The sequence below is a fragment of the Saccostrea echinata genome, unplaced genomic scaffold, assembly GCF_033153115.1.
Source record: "Saccostrea echinata isolate AGI-Se365-2 ecotype Australia unplaced genomic scaffold, CSIRO_AGI_Sech_v1 ptg000034l, whole genome shotgun sequence".
Lineage (NCBI taxonomy): Eukaryota > Metazoa > Mollusca > Bivalvia > Ostreida > Ostreidae > Saccostrea > Saccostrea echinata.
In genome coordinates this window covers 1,994,474-2,007,816 of record NW_026889783.1, presented here as the reverse complement: position 1 = coordinate 2,007,816, position 13,343 = coordinate 1,994,474, and the positions used below count along the sequence as shown (strand labels likewise).

The 13,343-nt window shown below is 36.3% G+C and overlaps 1 protein-coding gene across 1 annotated transcript; it reads right to left on the bottom strand.

Annotated features, from left to right (window-relative positions):
* Positions 1-2,562: 2,562 nt before the first annotated feature.
* Positions 2,563-13,113, bottom strand: LOC133199532 (forkhead box protein K2-like). Its single transcript, XM_061335343.1, has 8 exons — positions 12,715-13,113; positions 10,277-10,483; positions 9,681-9,993; positions 9,378-9,571; positions 8,995-9,194; positions 5,195-5,410; positions 4,827-5,086; positions 2,563-4,031 (listed from the first exon to the last, which is right to left on the bottom strand). Exons 1-8 carry the CDS (start codon positions 13,077-13,079, stop codon positions 3,891-3,893), a joined length of 1,896 nt encoding a protein of 631 aa, XP_061191327.1. The 5' UTR covers positions 13,080-13,113; the 3' UTR covers positions 2,563-3,890.
* Between the last annotated feature and the right edge of the window lie 230 nt (positions 13,114-13,343).

Genomic DNA, 13,343 nt, shown 5'->3' with positions numbered 1-13,343 from the left:
GGTATAATACATTTTTCTGATTCTGATTGTGATTCTGACGTTATAGTAAAGAACATGGACATTATGACGTTATAGTAAATAACGTCAACGTCATGACGTTATATAGAATTAATTTGGAAAAAATACCAAATTCAAACGGCTGTAAAAATAAAAATAGAAAAGATATTGTTAAAAAATAAAATGTTTTATAATCTACTAATTTAAGAGAATTGTTTTAGAAAGTTTTATCTGTTCTGGTGTCACCAGACTGGTGACAAGGCGGATTTTGGTACATTCTGGCTTTAGTTCTTTAGGGATCTTTTGTATATAAAGCAAGAACCCCCATTTTTTTGCAAACAAAGACAACACAATTATGAGAATAACAAGAGTTCAGAATTTTGTTTTACCTGTCTCCAGGTCTCCCTAAAGATGTTACATACACACGCAAAAAGGGATGGGGTGGAATGGGGGTTGCAAACTGCCTAAAGGATTGTGTGATAGACCCCACCCCCTTTTCACAAATTGTTGCATTCACCTATTTAAAGTCTAAATGTCAACTTTACAATTGTTAATTGTCTTTATTCTTTTGGATGTCTACTCATTGCTGCATAAGCTTTGTGGACTAAAGGTGTCCCTAAGGCCATGCTTTGAACAAATTTGAATCTACATTACATGGGAATGCTTATATATATATATATATATATATATATATCTATATTTATCATTTAGATGTATGCGGGAAGAGACAATTTACTGTGTTTCCCTTTTATAAGACGCTGTTTGGAAACCAAATCCAAAGAAAAGAAAAAAACACTTTATTACTACCTTAAAACCAAAGCTTAAGGTCAAGATCTCTAATAAATGAAAGATGCCTACAAATTTTTCAAATTTGAGAAACGAGTTAATGATCGACTTTTAATGATCCTTTACAAATATGGCTTGCAAAAATAGGGTGTTTCGGGACATAATTTTTTGATAAACTAGACGAAAAAACATATTTTAAACTGTAATTTTTAATGAAAAACGAAGAAAGTCGGGTATAAATTTAGTTTTTTTCCATCTCAGATAAAATGAAATGTATCAATATTGCCTACAGTTTCTCAGAAAACAGTTTTTCATTTCTTCTTAACCTCTATTTTAAAATGATATTAAATTGAATATAGATATATCGGGGTTACTTTTGACATGATTTCAAATTAATCATTGAAAATCCTTCATTTGCTACACAATTCTTTTACAGCCATAAAGTACAGGAAAAATTAAGCTTAAAACAATTATGACATCATAATGGATCTAGCACCAAAAAGACAGTCTAAAGTCATTTACTAGATCTTGACCTTAATACCATTGTTTGATTTTCCCGTAATAACACCTGGGAGTATAACGTCACAGTGACTTTATAACGTTCCGCTTATTATGACGTCACAATATACGTTACTATGCGACAGTTAGTAAACTTATTTGTAAAGCATCTGAAGATTGTTAATGAAAGCGCTAATGCTTTACTGTGTTGATTTCTTCGTGTTTTCAATTTAATTATTTTCATTATATCTATATCTATATATATATACATGTATATCAATATGACTAAAGAGTATGGACCTGCTCTGTTGTGAAAATGATTTTTTTTAATTAAATTTTCCTAAATAATTCCTTGTACTATTTTGATACACTATTAAAGCAATAAATGAAAATAACCCTGATTCTACAGTTCTTTGTATAACAATGTCTCTGTCGTCCCTGCGAAGAAGACTTTAGCTCTTTTCTAAACATTGACCCCCTGTTGTAGTTCCACCCTTGTCATATGAGCCATGAATTGAAAACCTTAAACCTAGATTTATCAAGTAAGCATGAAGTCTGGTAAGGTGTGACCTACATTTGTACAATCATGAATCCAGGTCAACAAGTTTGGGTTGAAAATGGTCCAGTGATACTGGAAAAGATGAAAATGTTAAAAGTTTACTGACAACACTGGTAGATGGATGTTAGAGACTTTCTGATAAGCTCATGGGCATTTCTCCCTCTCTCTGTTGAACTAAAGAAAACCCATCTGACTAGTGCATTCATTTACTTACATCAAACAAGATGCTAATCTGTTAGACTTTGCCTCATTTTACCAATACTCCAACAATTATAACCATGCATTTATGTGTGCATTACAACAGGTCAATAACTTATAACATTCTTTTTCAAACAAAACATCCGTAATTTTTGTTCCTGTGAAACATCCTATATCAGCATATAGTATGCTTAAAGTTACAGAGTGGTCATCTTAAGAAGTTTGGTTTGTTTTTACATTCTATTGTGATTAGAACAAAACTTCAATATCAATGTACATGTCAATAAGGTGGAAAATAAAAGTAGCATTTCAAAATTTTGTGGAAAATAACACAAATCCTGAATAATAGACACTTTCAGGTTCAACAAAACTGGTGAACCAAAAAAAAAATCAATAACCCTGATCAGATTAATCACTCATTAAATAAATTGTTGATTGAAATGAAAACAATTTATCACCCAGAACTGTTACCAATATCATCTGTAGGTAAAATGTTGTGAAAAAAGAAACAAAAACAAAAACACTTGTTGGATTAAAACAGTATGTTTATTCACATACTGACGATATTCTCAGCAGAAATCTGCTGTTTATACAACATGATTGATGACATACAAAATGAAATCATGTACATAGAGAGAGATGAATGATCCCATAAGGTCTGCCATTTGGACATGTTGAACTACCATTAAAATTACAGAAATTTAAACCAATATGTCTGTATTGATACACATTACATCTCTTGCAAAACAATGATGAGGATATTATCAGTCCCATATACATGTATATGTGCAATTTTAACTGTCTTACTGGAAGAAAAAAACATTTGTTCCTTCGTGAGTTTTTCTGACGCCACAACCTTGTCATCTCAAAAGTAATTACATTACCATGATGCTAGGAATCATTAATGGAATTTTTTTTATTCGGTTATAATATATATTAATTTTCTTGAAATATTTGTTAAGTTCTATCACAAAACTTATTCTCCCTTTTTAGATTTGTTTTTTCATCACAGCAAACAGATCAAGCAAACCTTCATTTGCAGAGGATCATGCAATTTTACCAGTTTCATTTGTTCTTTCAGGAGGGTTTGAAAAAAAAAGAAGGAAATTCAAATTAAAAAAAAAATCTTTAGAACTATGATTTTAAAAATTTCATCCTAACATTTAATGACAATAAAACAAGAACAAAAAAGACAATAAAATTTACACTTAATGCACAAAGCAATAACAAAGTAGAAATTTGGACAATTAACAATAGAATCACTGCTATTTCATTATAACATCTAATACCACCATTATCTACACAACAATCTGTTAAAGCCTGGTACAGTAAATATTGGATACTTTTAATTCTGAATTCTGTTGTGGACATATTGCACACAATTCACACAATGCAGAATCGAGAGAAGGACAGAACAGCACTTAGACTTTGTTACTTCAGGTTGATTGCTGTCAGAGATTTCCTGTCTGTAGAAAGTGATGGGTTGCCACGGAGCTGCCTTATCTGCAATGTTGGCTATGAAATAATCACAAAAATGAGCACTATGGCTGGTTCTGTACACAACTGGTTCCCTCCAGATCTCAAGAGGAACTAAAACCACCTCCATTCCACAGCAAGTTTATGTGTTAGGGTAAATCACTTGAATTTCAAGTGCTGAAACTGAATAATATTATATACACCCACACAAAGAAAGTCATAAACTGTGCCAGTTTATCTTTTCTGTTATTTCATTCTTTAGGATTTCAAACATGTCAATGTCACAATTTTAAAATCCGTTCTAAAATGACAAAAATTATGGGTAAACAAAACCTAACAGGTCTCATTAGATCTGATAAAACTCTACTACTCCACTTTATTCTGCTGCTTCCTCTTTGACCTCTAGCTTCATCTGTTTGGTTTCCGTGTGCTCAGAAGCATGACCATTATTTTCCACATATTCTTCAGCCGGACGTTTGGACGTCAGAGTCACAGGAACTCCAGATATTGTAGTCACCTATAAAACAATAAACCATACAAACAAACCATATATATAATTTTTAATCCTGTTACATATTCTACTGAAAAATCAATGCCAAATTTTGCATATATTCATAATATTGTGCACAGCAGCATTCTTATATTTAATAAGCATGAAAAATCATAATTCATGGGCAACAAAAAAATGCACTTGTTGGGTTCTGAATTGCCAAATACAGAGCTGCCAACCTCAAACAAAAGGCCATAGGCAACAATGCTCACCTAAGTCACTATGGCCCTGCTGTTCTTTATCAGCAGATTCCCCTCACATATTGTTACGTAAAACTTTGATCACATATTGTGACCATACTTTACCCTTGGGAGTCATGATTTAAACAAACTTGAAACTACATCCATTTAAATAATATGACTAATCATGGCTTTGCTGTTCTTGAGACAAACATTTTATAAGATTTTTCCTATATACCCTGGTATTCCTCTGTTAAACTTTGATTGCCCATTACGGACCCATCCTACCCTCTGGGGGTCATGATTTGAACAAACTTGAATCTACACAACCGGAGAATGTAACCATACATATTCATGTATATCCTTGCTATTCTTAAAAAAGGTTTTTAAATATTTTCCTATACATTACTATGTAAAAATTTGATTACCTTTAATACTGAAAACTGAAGACGGATAGAAATGAAAATATTGCTATTTCATAATTTTAATGGAGAGAAACGGAAATCATAAGGATAACAGTAATTTGTATTTAAGATGCTCAAACCATAAGCCTTAAGCCAAGAGTTAATAGTAGAAAGTTTACCAGCAACTGTTGCTGTGGGACATGTGAACCAGTTGTACTGACAAGCTGCACAGCTGACTGGGGAAACAGAGTGATTCCCCCTGCTTGTGATGTAACAGGCTGACTAAGGATGGTCGCTGCCTGGGCACCTGATGACATCACGGTGAGGGGCTGGCCAGGTTGCTGTACGATGCCCATGTTCATGCCTTGTCCACTAGTGAGATTTCTAACAAGTGTCACTGGCTTTAGACCTCCTGCTGACACTACAGCTTGAATTTTTTCTGAAAAATTAGGACATATCACTGATTACTCACAAATTTCTCAAGTATCACACAATCAAAGATTTACAAGATTTTTCATTTACAATAAAAGAAAATTAATAAAAATACCTTGTAACTGAGGATTGATTTCCTTTTTGATCTCCATGTGTGATCCATTAGTAAGGGAGGGAACTGCAGATGGGCCGTTTAGCACCACCTGTGTGGGATTAGATACAATGACTTTTGGCTTGGTGATGACTGTAGGCAGCTGATGGATAGCCGATGTGGCAGTAGGATTCAGAGAGGAAGTGGCCGTCACAGTGACAGGAGATAACACACGAGATCCTGTTGAACAGTTAAATATGATCGATAAGCATCAAAACCAACCTTGTATATAATGTACATAAGAAACATGGTAGAATTCTTATCATCACCCTTACAGCTCAACTCCTCTTTAAGTTGAATACTGGCCTATTGATACTTAAACTACATCTCCATTCAAATTAAAGTTGATTTTACATTGCATAAGGACCACCCAATCATATTCAAAATTAAATCTTTGATTATCTCATTCACTCATCATCTAAGAAAAGAATCTAATTACCAGAAGTTGTCTAACGAGACTTTAGCTCTACTGGTTTGTACTCATAATAAAGGAAGAAAAAAGTAGTACTTGGACTTGAAACTATGGTAACAACAATAAATCTTGGTTTAGTCTATTTTTTCCAAGTTTTTTTTTTAATCAGACCAAAATTGTAAGGAGAAGCATTTTGAAAATATTCATACAAATTTCTAATTTCAGTAGCCATGGCAACACCATTCATTAAAATAAGAAATGATGAAAAGAATTATGTATCTTTATAGTGTGGTCTACTTGTGTATAAAGTTTTATTCAAATCAAACTAAATCTACAGGAGGAGTAGCTTTTTGAAAGAATTTAACTAAAAATTCTATTTTTAGTAACAATGGTAATGCCATTCATAGAAATTACAAACCGATGTACAGAATTTTGTATCTTAGTGAAATCTACTTACATATTACGTTTTATTGAAATCCAACTAAAATCGTAGGAGAGTGCTTTTTTGAAGGATTTCACAATTTTTTTTATTTTTTTATATAAATTGATACACAGAATACAGAGCTGCCAATATCATGGAATAAAACATAGGTAATCAAAGATTACTAAGCTCACCTCGACGAATGTTATCTATAAGTAAGGTAAATCTCACATCATATTTTTTTCCTAGTTAGTGTACATTCCAAGATTAATATCCATCAATATTAGATTCAGAATCCAAAGTAAGTCTGGAACTGTCCATCTCTAGATACATCATCATTCATGCTAATTTGGTTAAAATATGGCTAAAATTCACTCATGTGGAAAATCTAGGTCAGATCCAGAATCCAAAGCAGGTTAGTTAGTGTACATCCCTAGATGCATCATCCATGCAAGTTTGGTCCAGGTAGGGCTTATATTTACTTGGGAATGGACCTGCTCCAAAAAAACTTTAACCTGATCAATCATCTGGAAAATCTAGGTCAGATCCAGCATCTGAAGTAAATATGGTAGTGTCTATCCCTAGATGTATCATCCATGCAAATTTGGTCCAGGTAGGGCTTTTAGTTACTTGGGAATGGACCTGTTCCAAAAACTTTAACCTGGTCACTCATCTGGAAAATCTAGGTCAGATCCAGCATCCCAAGCAAGTGTGGTAGCGTCCATCCCTAGATGCATTATCCACGAAAGTTTGGTCAAGGTAAGGCTTAAATAATCACTTGGGAATAGACCTGCTCCCAAACCTTTAATCTAGTCACTCATCTGGAAAATGTAGGTCAGATCCAGCATCTGAAGCAAGTATGGTAGAGTCCTTCCTTTGATGCATCATCCATGCAGGTTTGGTCCAGGTAGGGCTTATAATTGGGTACCTGCTCCAAAAACTTTAACCTAGTCACTCATCTGGAAAATCTAGGTCAGATCCAGCATCTGAAGCAAGTGTGGTAGTGTCCATCCCCAGATGCATCATCCATGCAAGTTTGGTCAAGGTAGGGCTAATAGTTTCTTGGGAATGGACCTGCTCCAAAAACTTTAACCTAGTGACCCATCTGGAAAATCTAGGTCAGATCCAGCATCCAAAGCAAGTGTGGTAGTGTCCATCCCTATATGCATCCTCCATGCAAGTTTGATTCAGGTAGGGCTTATAATTACTTGGGAATGGACCTGCTCCAAAAACTTTAACCTGGTCACTCATCTGGAAAATCTAGGTCAGATCCAGCATCCGAAGCAAGTGTGGTAGTGTTCATCCCTAGATGCATCATCCATGCAAGATTGGTCAAGGTAGGGCTAATAGTTACTTGGGAATGGACCTGCTCCAAAAACTTTAACCTAGTGGCCCATCTGGAAAATCTAAGTCATATCCAGCATCCAAAGCAAGTGTGGTAGTGTCCATTCCTAAATGCATCCTCCATGCAAGTTTGATCCAGGTAGGGCTTATAATTACTTGGGAATGGACCTGCTCCAAAAACTTTAACCTGGTCACTCATCTGGAAAATCTAGGTCAGATCCAGCATCCGAAGCAAGTGTGGTATTGTCCATCCCAATCTGCATCATCCATGCAAGTTTGGTCCAGGTAAGGCTTATAGTTACTTGGGAATGGACCTGCTCCAAAAACTTTAACCTGGTCACTCATCTGGAAAATCTAGGTCATATCCAGCATCCGAAGCAAGTGTGGTAGTGTCCATCCCTAGATGCATCATCCATGCAAGTTTGGTCCAGGTAGGGCTTATAGTTACTTGGGAATTGACCTGCTCCAAAAACTTTAACCTGGTCACTCATCTGGAAAATCTAGGTCAGATCCAGCATCCGAAGCAAGTGTTGTAGTGTCCATCCCTAGATGCATCAACCATGCAAGTTTGGTCCAGGTAGGGCTTATAATTCCTTGGGAATGGACCTGCTCCAAAAACTTTAACCTGGTCACTCATCTGGAAAATCTAGGTCAGATCCAGCATCAGAAGCAAGTGTGGTAGTGTCCATCCCTAGATGCATCATCCATGCAAGTTTGGTCCAGGTAAGGCTTATAGTTACTTGGGAATGGACCTGCTCCAAAAACTTTAACCTGGTCACTCATCTGGAAAATCTAGGTCAGATCCAGCATCCGAAGCAAGTGTGGTAGTGTCCATCCCTAGATGCATCATCCATGCAAGTTTGGTCCAGGTAGGGCTTATAGTTACTTGGGAATTGACCTGCTCAAAAAACTTTAACCTGGTCACTCATGTGGAAAATCTAGGTCAGATCCAGCATCCGAAGCAAGTGTTGTAGTGTCCATCCCTAGATGCATCATCCATGCAAGTTTGGTCCAGGTAGGGCTTATAATTCCTTGGGAATGGACCTGCTCCAAAAACTTTAACCTGGTCAATCATCTGGAAAATCTAGGTCATATCCAGCATCCGAAGCAAGTGTGGTAGTGTCCATCCCTAGATGCATCATCCATGCAAGTTTGGTCAAGGTAGGGCTTATAGTTACTTGGGAATGGGACTTGCTCCTAAAACTTTAACCGGGACGCCGACGCTAACGCCGACGCCGACGCCAACGCCGGGGGTATAGCATAAGCTCATCTCGACTTCGTCGAGGTGAGCTAAAAATTGTAAGGAGAGGGTCCAGCGGATGCCTACACCCCCCCCCTTTCCCCTCCCGCTTGAGATATTTTCCATTTTGCTTACTTTAAAATGCTTTAAATACATGTATTTGACAATTCTCATATTTTTGTCTAAGAATGCTTTATGAAATTTCCATTCTGGTTTGTCTGAATTTCATATTACTGAAAGATTTAATTAGCTGCAATGACAAAAGGAAGTTCAGTCTAAAATGACCTCTAGTGAAGAATTTTAAGAACCTTTCAGTTGCATGAAAATGAGATTTTAGCTGACTGTACCTGCTGGTGACCCCGGGGCTGACTGACTGATTCTGTACAAGTCTGCCGCCTGCTGAGTTGTTAAAATCTGGGGGTGGGTCATCACAGTGGGCTGACTGTGAACATCACCCTCAAAACCCTCAGGAATTGGACTACTTTCTCTTGATAAGCTGTCAGGTGTAAATGTACCAGCTGTGTGACTTGGGGAGGCTGGTGCTGATCTGTTAATTTATGATCGCATGAATACAAATATGGAATTACCTTGGTTCATACTCCAAGGCAAGAACAAGAAAAATAGTTCACTGTAATAAGATCAGCAAAATACTTTCAGTTTAAACAACATGAATATGAATGTTGCACTTATGTGTTTAACATATTTGCAATCAAGAATTTAACTGTCGTACCTTGTGGATAATCCTCCAAACGGAGTTCTAAAGCAGGGCACTCCCCTCTGTCGCCGTTTCCTGAATGCCTGTGATGTTAACTTTGCCTCAGATGCTGGGTCTATCCTCCAAAATGAACCCTTGCCTGGCTCATCCTGAGAGCGGGGAACTTTCACAAAATAGCGGTTCAGAGAGAGATTGTGACGTATTGAATTCTACAAGAATTTCATAATCATGGTTAGACAAGTCCAGAAATCAGTCCAGAAATCACCTCAAGAAAAACACTTTGACAGTTTAACTAAAGGAGCTCGCTGCTGTGCTTACCTGCCAACCTTTGTCTGCTGTCCTGTAGTATGGGTAATTCTTTGTGATGTATGCATATATGCCACTAAGTGTTAACTGTTTGTCATGAGCAGATGTAATGGCCTGAACAATTAACTGGGCATAAGAGAAAGGCGGCTTTGAATCATCCTTAGGACTGTCCCCAATGCTCATATCTGTACTCTGTGGAGTGGCAACTGGGCTCTCCTCCCGAGGATTGGCAGCAGCATTCATAGCAGCTATCTGGATATTTGGTAACAGAGAAGGACGGTGGCTTGTACCCCCTCGAGGACTAGTTGGACAAGAATTGGCAGCACTGTAAAGCAGAAATTGATCAAGGTAATATTATTTCCAGTGTTGACCGCTCACCATGGACACTTTAATAAACGAATTCACCCATGCATCTTTTTTATTAAAATGAAATCTTTAATGAAATGCCAAGCTTACAGGTAAACATATTGTATTTTCTATGCTATATGCAATTTTGAAAACTAAAGGAAGGAAGTGTTTCTTTTTGGAATGCTTAAGCCTTTGATCAATAAATTTAACATCCCAGTCATTATATTATTACATTGTCAATGAAAAGATTTTTTTTTTACCTAATAGTTCCAGTGGGTGAAGGACAAGGACTGTCAAATGTACGTTCCACTCGTTCTGGGATATTTATTTTGAGGAGTGGAGAAATCTTTTTCTTGGGTGGGGTTTCAATCAACAATGGTGGTGGGATTGTGGTTGCAGGTGTAGTGTCTTCCACCAGAGACTGGAACACAATCTTAATGCCTGTACTGGGGAACCTCAAGGTACATCTACAATGGGATGAATAAAATTATTAATGTGTCATTATTTCATATATAATAAACATAAAAAATTACCATAAACATAATTATATTTCTTAATGATAGCTTTGATAATCTGAAATTTATACAAGTAGAATGAACTCCAATTTTTACGGTATTATTATTTTCTCCAACCCATCTCTACCTCCCAAGTCATATTTGACCATGAGCATTGCCATTACTTCAAGGCCCTAGTAGTTCTAAAATGGAGTCTACAATGTTCTCATAATGTTTGCTAATCCAAGATTCCTCTGACTTTAACCCCCCCCCCCTTTCCCCTTCGTATTCTGACATATGCAGCAGAAGGTCATCAGAACATTCCCTGCGACCAGCTTATGTTGCCACTTTCCTGATCTTGTGTGTTGCAATTCAAAGTACCAAACCTGTAAGACTCAGTAGATTTTCTGCAGGGAAATTAAATAACATTTTATGCTTGCTAATTTGCATGTTGTGTCACGTTTTGGTACCAGAAACAGTGGAATCAAATGGCTGGAGCAGCTTCAGTTTGAATTAAGTGAAGTAAGTCAGTGATTTCAGTGCTTAAACAGTGCAACATGCAAATTACTAAATCAAGTGTAAAATACAGCTGTCAAAAGGTCATATTCTTTGTAGTTTTTTTTTATTCATTATACTTTCCATAATTATTTTTTCATTGTTAATTTTCTCTCTCTCTAAAATCCATCTTCAGCTTTTGACAGAATTGCAGAGCAAATAAAATGAATAAATTTCTTACAGTGAAATTCTTTTGAAACAGGCTTGCAACAGGCACAGTTTTGATCAAACAAACTTGTCAATCAAACTTATAACCATGTTGCTCTTTAACGATTGACAATTTGTATCATTCTAAAGTCTGCCATGAAAAATGAGTAGGCGGTGTGAAAAATCTCAGGCCTTAACCTTTGATCCAAACATCATCTTCCTCCAACCACTTAACACTATCTCCTTTTAGTAGTGAAACAAAAAAAAAATTATTTAATACGGTGTAAATTACAATACGTAAATACAAGCTACTGATAATTTTGACCTTTCTATATCTGATTCTGATTGTCTCAGAGTCAATAAGGTAATTAATTCCATTTCTACCTAATTCTCCAATCGTAAGCGACAATACCTGTTACACCTCCTCAGTTATGTTTTTTAAGTACAAAGTCCTTGACCTTTTGATTTTTTAAAACCTAATTCAACAAATTAATTTATCTGCAAAGTATCAATACACTATCTCTGCATACAGTTGAAGCGTGAATGTCAATTAAAATTCTTAGTGTTTATAATATTGTCGCAGGGGACAGTCTTGGAGAAAGACCGATAGACTTCAAACAGTAACAAATAGCTATTAGCACATAAAGTGGCTTTGTATATCTAATTGTTTTAGTCAAAGAGAATGGTGTTTATAATTAGTTATAGAGCTTATATTCTATACGGTGTTTTATAATTGCTTTTAAAAATTGAAAATAAGAATTCATTTGTTGAAGGAAGTAAGATGCAAGGTAAATCATCCATTTGAGAGAGTTAACCTTGGACTTCTTTAAAAAAAAAGGTAATAATGCCTTCTTTTTGTATTGAAGAAAAGGGACTGATCATGCCCCCCCCCCCCCCCATTTCCACCTAAGTTTTTGATAGATTTATCGATGACCTGATGACAGTGCCATTACTTAAACTGAGACAGACATGGCAAAGCCAATTTATCACTGCTCTCAATAATTTTAAAGATGACAACATAACTATAATGCAACCAAAACAAGGGACTTGAGCTCATTTCTGTGTTTACCTATCTACATGTAAACAAAAAAATACTGCCAACAATAAACTATAAAATAAAATGTTTATTTATAGACTTAAACCACAAGTTCAATACTGCAATCCATTTTTTCCCTCTTTGTTCCAGGACACTGTATTTTTCGTGCCCTAAATTCTGAATATCAAAACATAAACAAAGATGAGCAGCCATTTTGTTTACATTGTACATTGCGGAGGCCATGAATTTGCAGACAAGCACATGGTTACTAACTATTTAATCGAAAGCAATTAAATCAATGACACAGAGCCCACAATGTATAAAGCGAAGCACAAAATAACCCGTACTACATGACGACTGATAGTCAACACCTCAAACTGGTAAAACAGAGAAAATTTAGCAATAAACTAATAAGGGGCCTCCTTAGGGAAAATCCGTAACTCTTTACATAGTTAACCACACTCACGTCCTTGGCAGCTGTAAAGGTGGTGCCCCTTTCCTTTGAAACACGCCGTCAGTAAATATGCCGTTTTTTCCTCCACACTTCAGGAAAAAGTTTGGTTCGTCATACATTATCTCTAAGTGAACTCTGGAAATGAAACTTGAGTGACCCATGTTTACATCTACGTCTCCTTTACTGCTGTTCCGACCGACCGAGATACGCGATTTTCGCATCAAATATTCAAAGTCTCTGCTTTCTAATCTAGCAATTGCAACACCCTTTGGTTCTGGGCTCCATTTTCTTCTCGCAGGACTCACGGGAGCTGATTGGTTTTTGAGGGCCAACAATGCCAAGGCATCGTTGTCCGAGGGCTGTTGCAGTGCAGACATCACGAGGCGGCGTTGGGCACATCAAAATGGCAGCACACGAAAGAAAACAATATACCACATTCTGCGCTGTTTACATACAAAACATTCCCAGCATGCCTCGCTTACCACATTCGCAAAAGACTTCATGACTAGAACTTTCAAGAAATAATAAATTGAACTTTTTAGAACACGAAAAGCTAAAATTCCAACAACATATAAAATACAATTTATTCAAACGAATACGGAATCGTTTTATTTTTTCCTATTTAAGATAGGAATCTCTTT

What these genes read in the sequence shown, in the direction of transcription:
- LOC133199532 (XM_061335343.1), bottom strand. Translation starts at nt 13,079, where the DNA reads ATGTCTGCACTGCAACAGCCCTCGGACAACGATGCCTTGGCATTGTTG. An exon ending in TCACCCACTGGAACTATTAG is followed by an intron (nt 9,994 to 10,276) that starts GTAAAAAAAAAA and finishes TCTGCTTTACAG; the next exon opens with TGCTGCCAATTCTTGTCCAA. An exon ending in CAGCAGACAAAGGTTGGCAG is followed by an intron (nt 9,572 to 9,680) that starts GTAAGCACAGCA and finishes AAATTCTTGTAG; the next exon opens with AATTCAATACGTCACAATCT.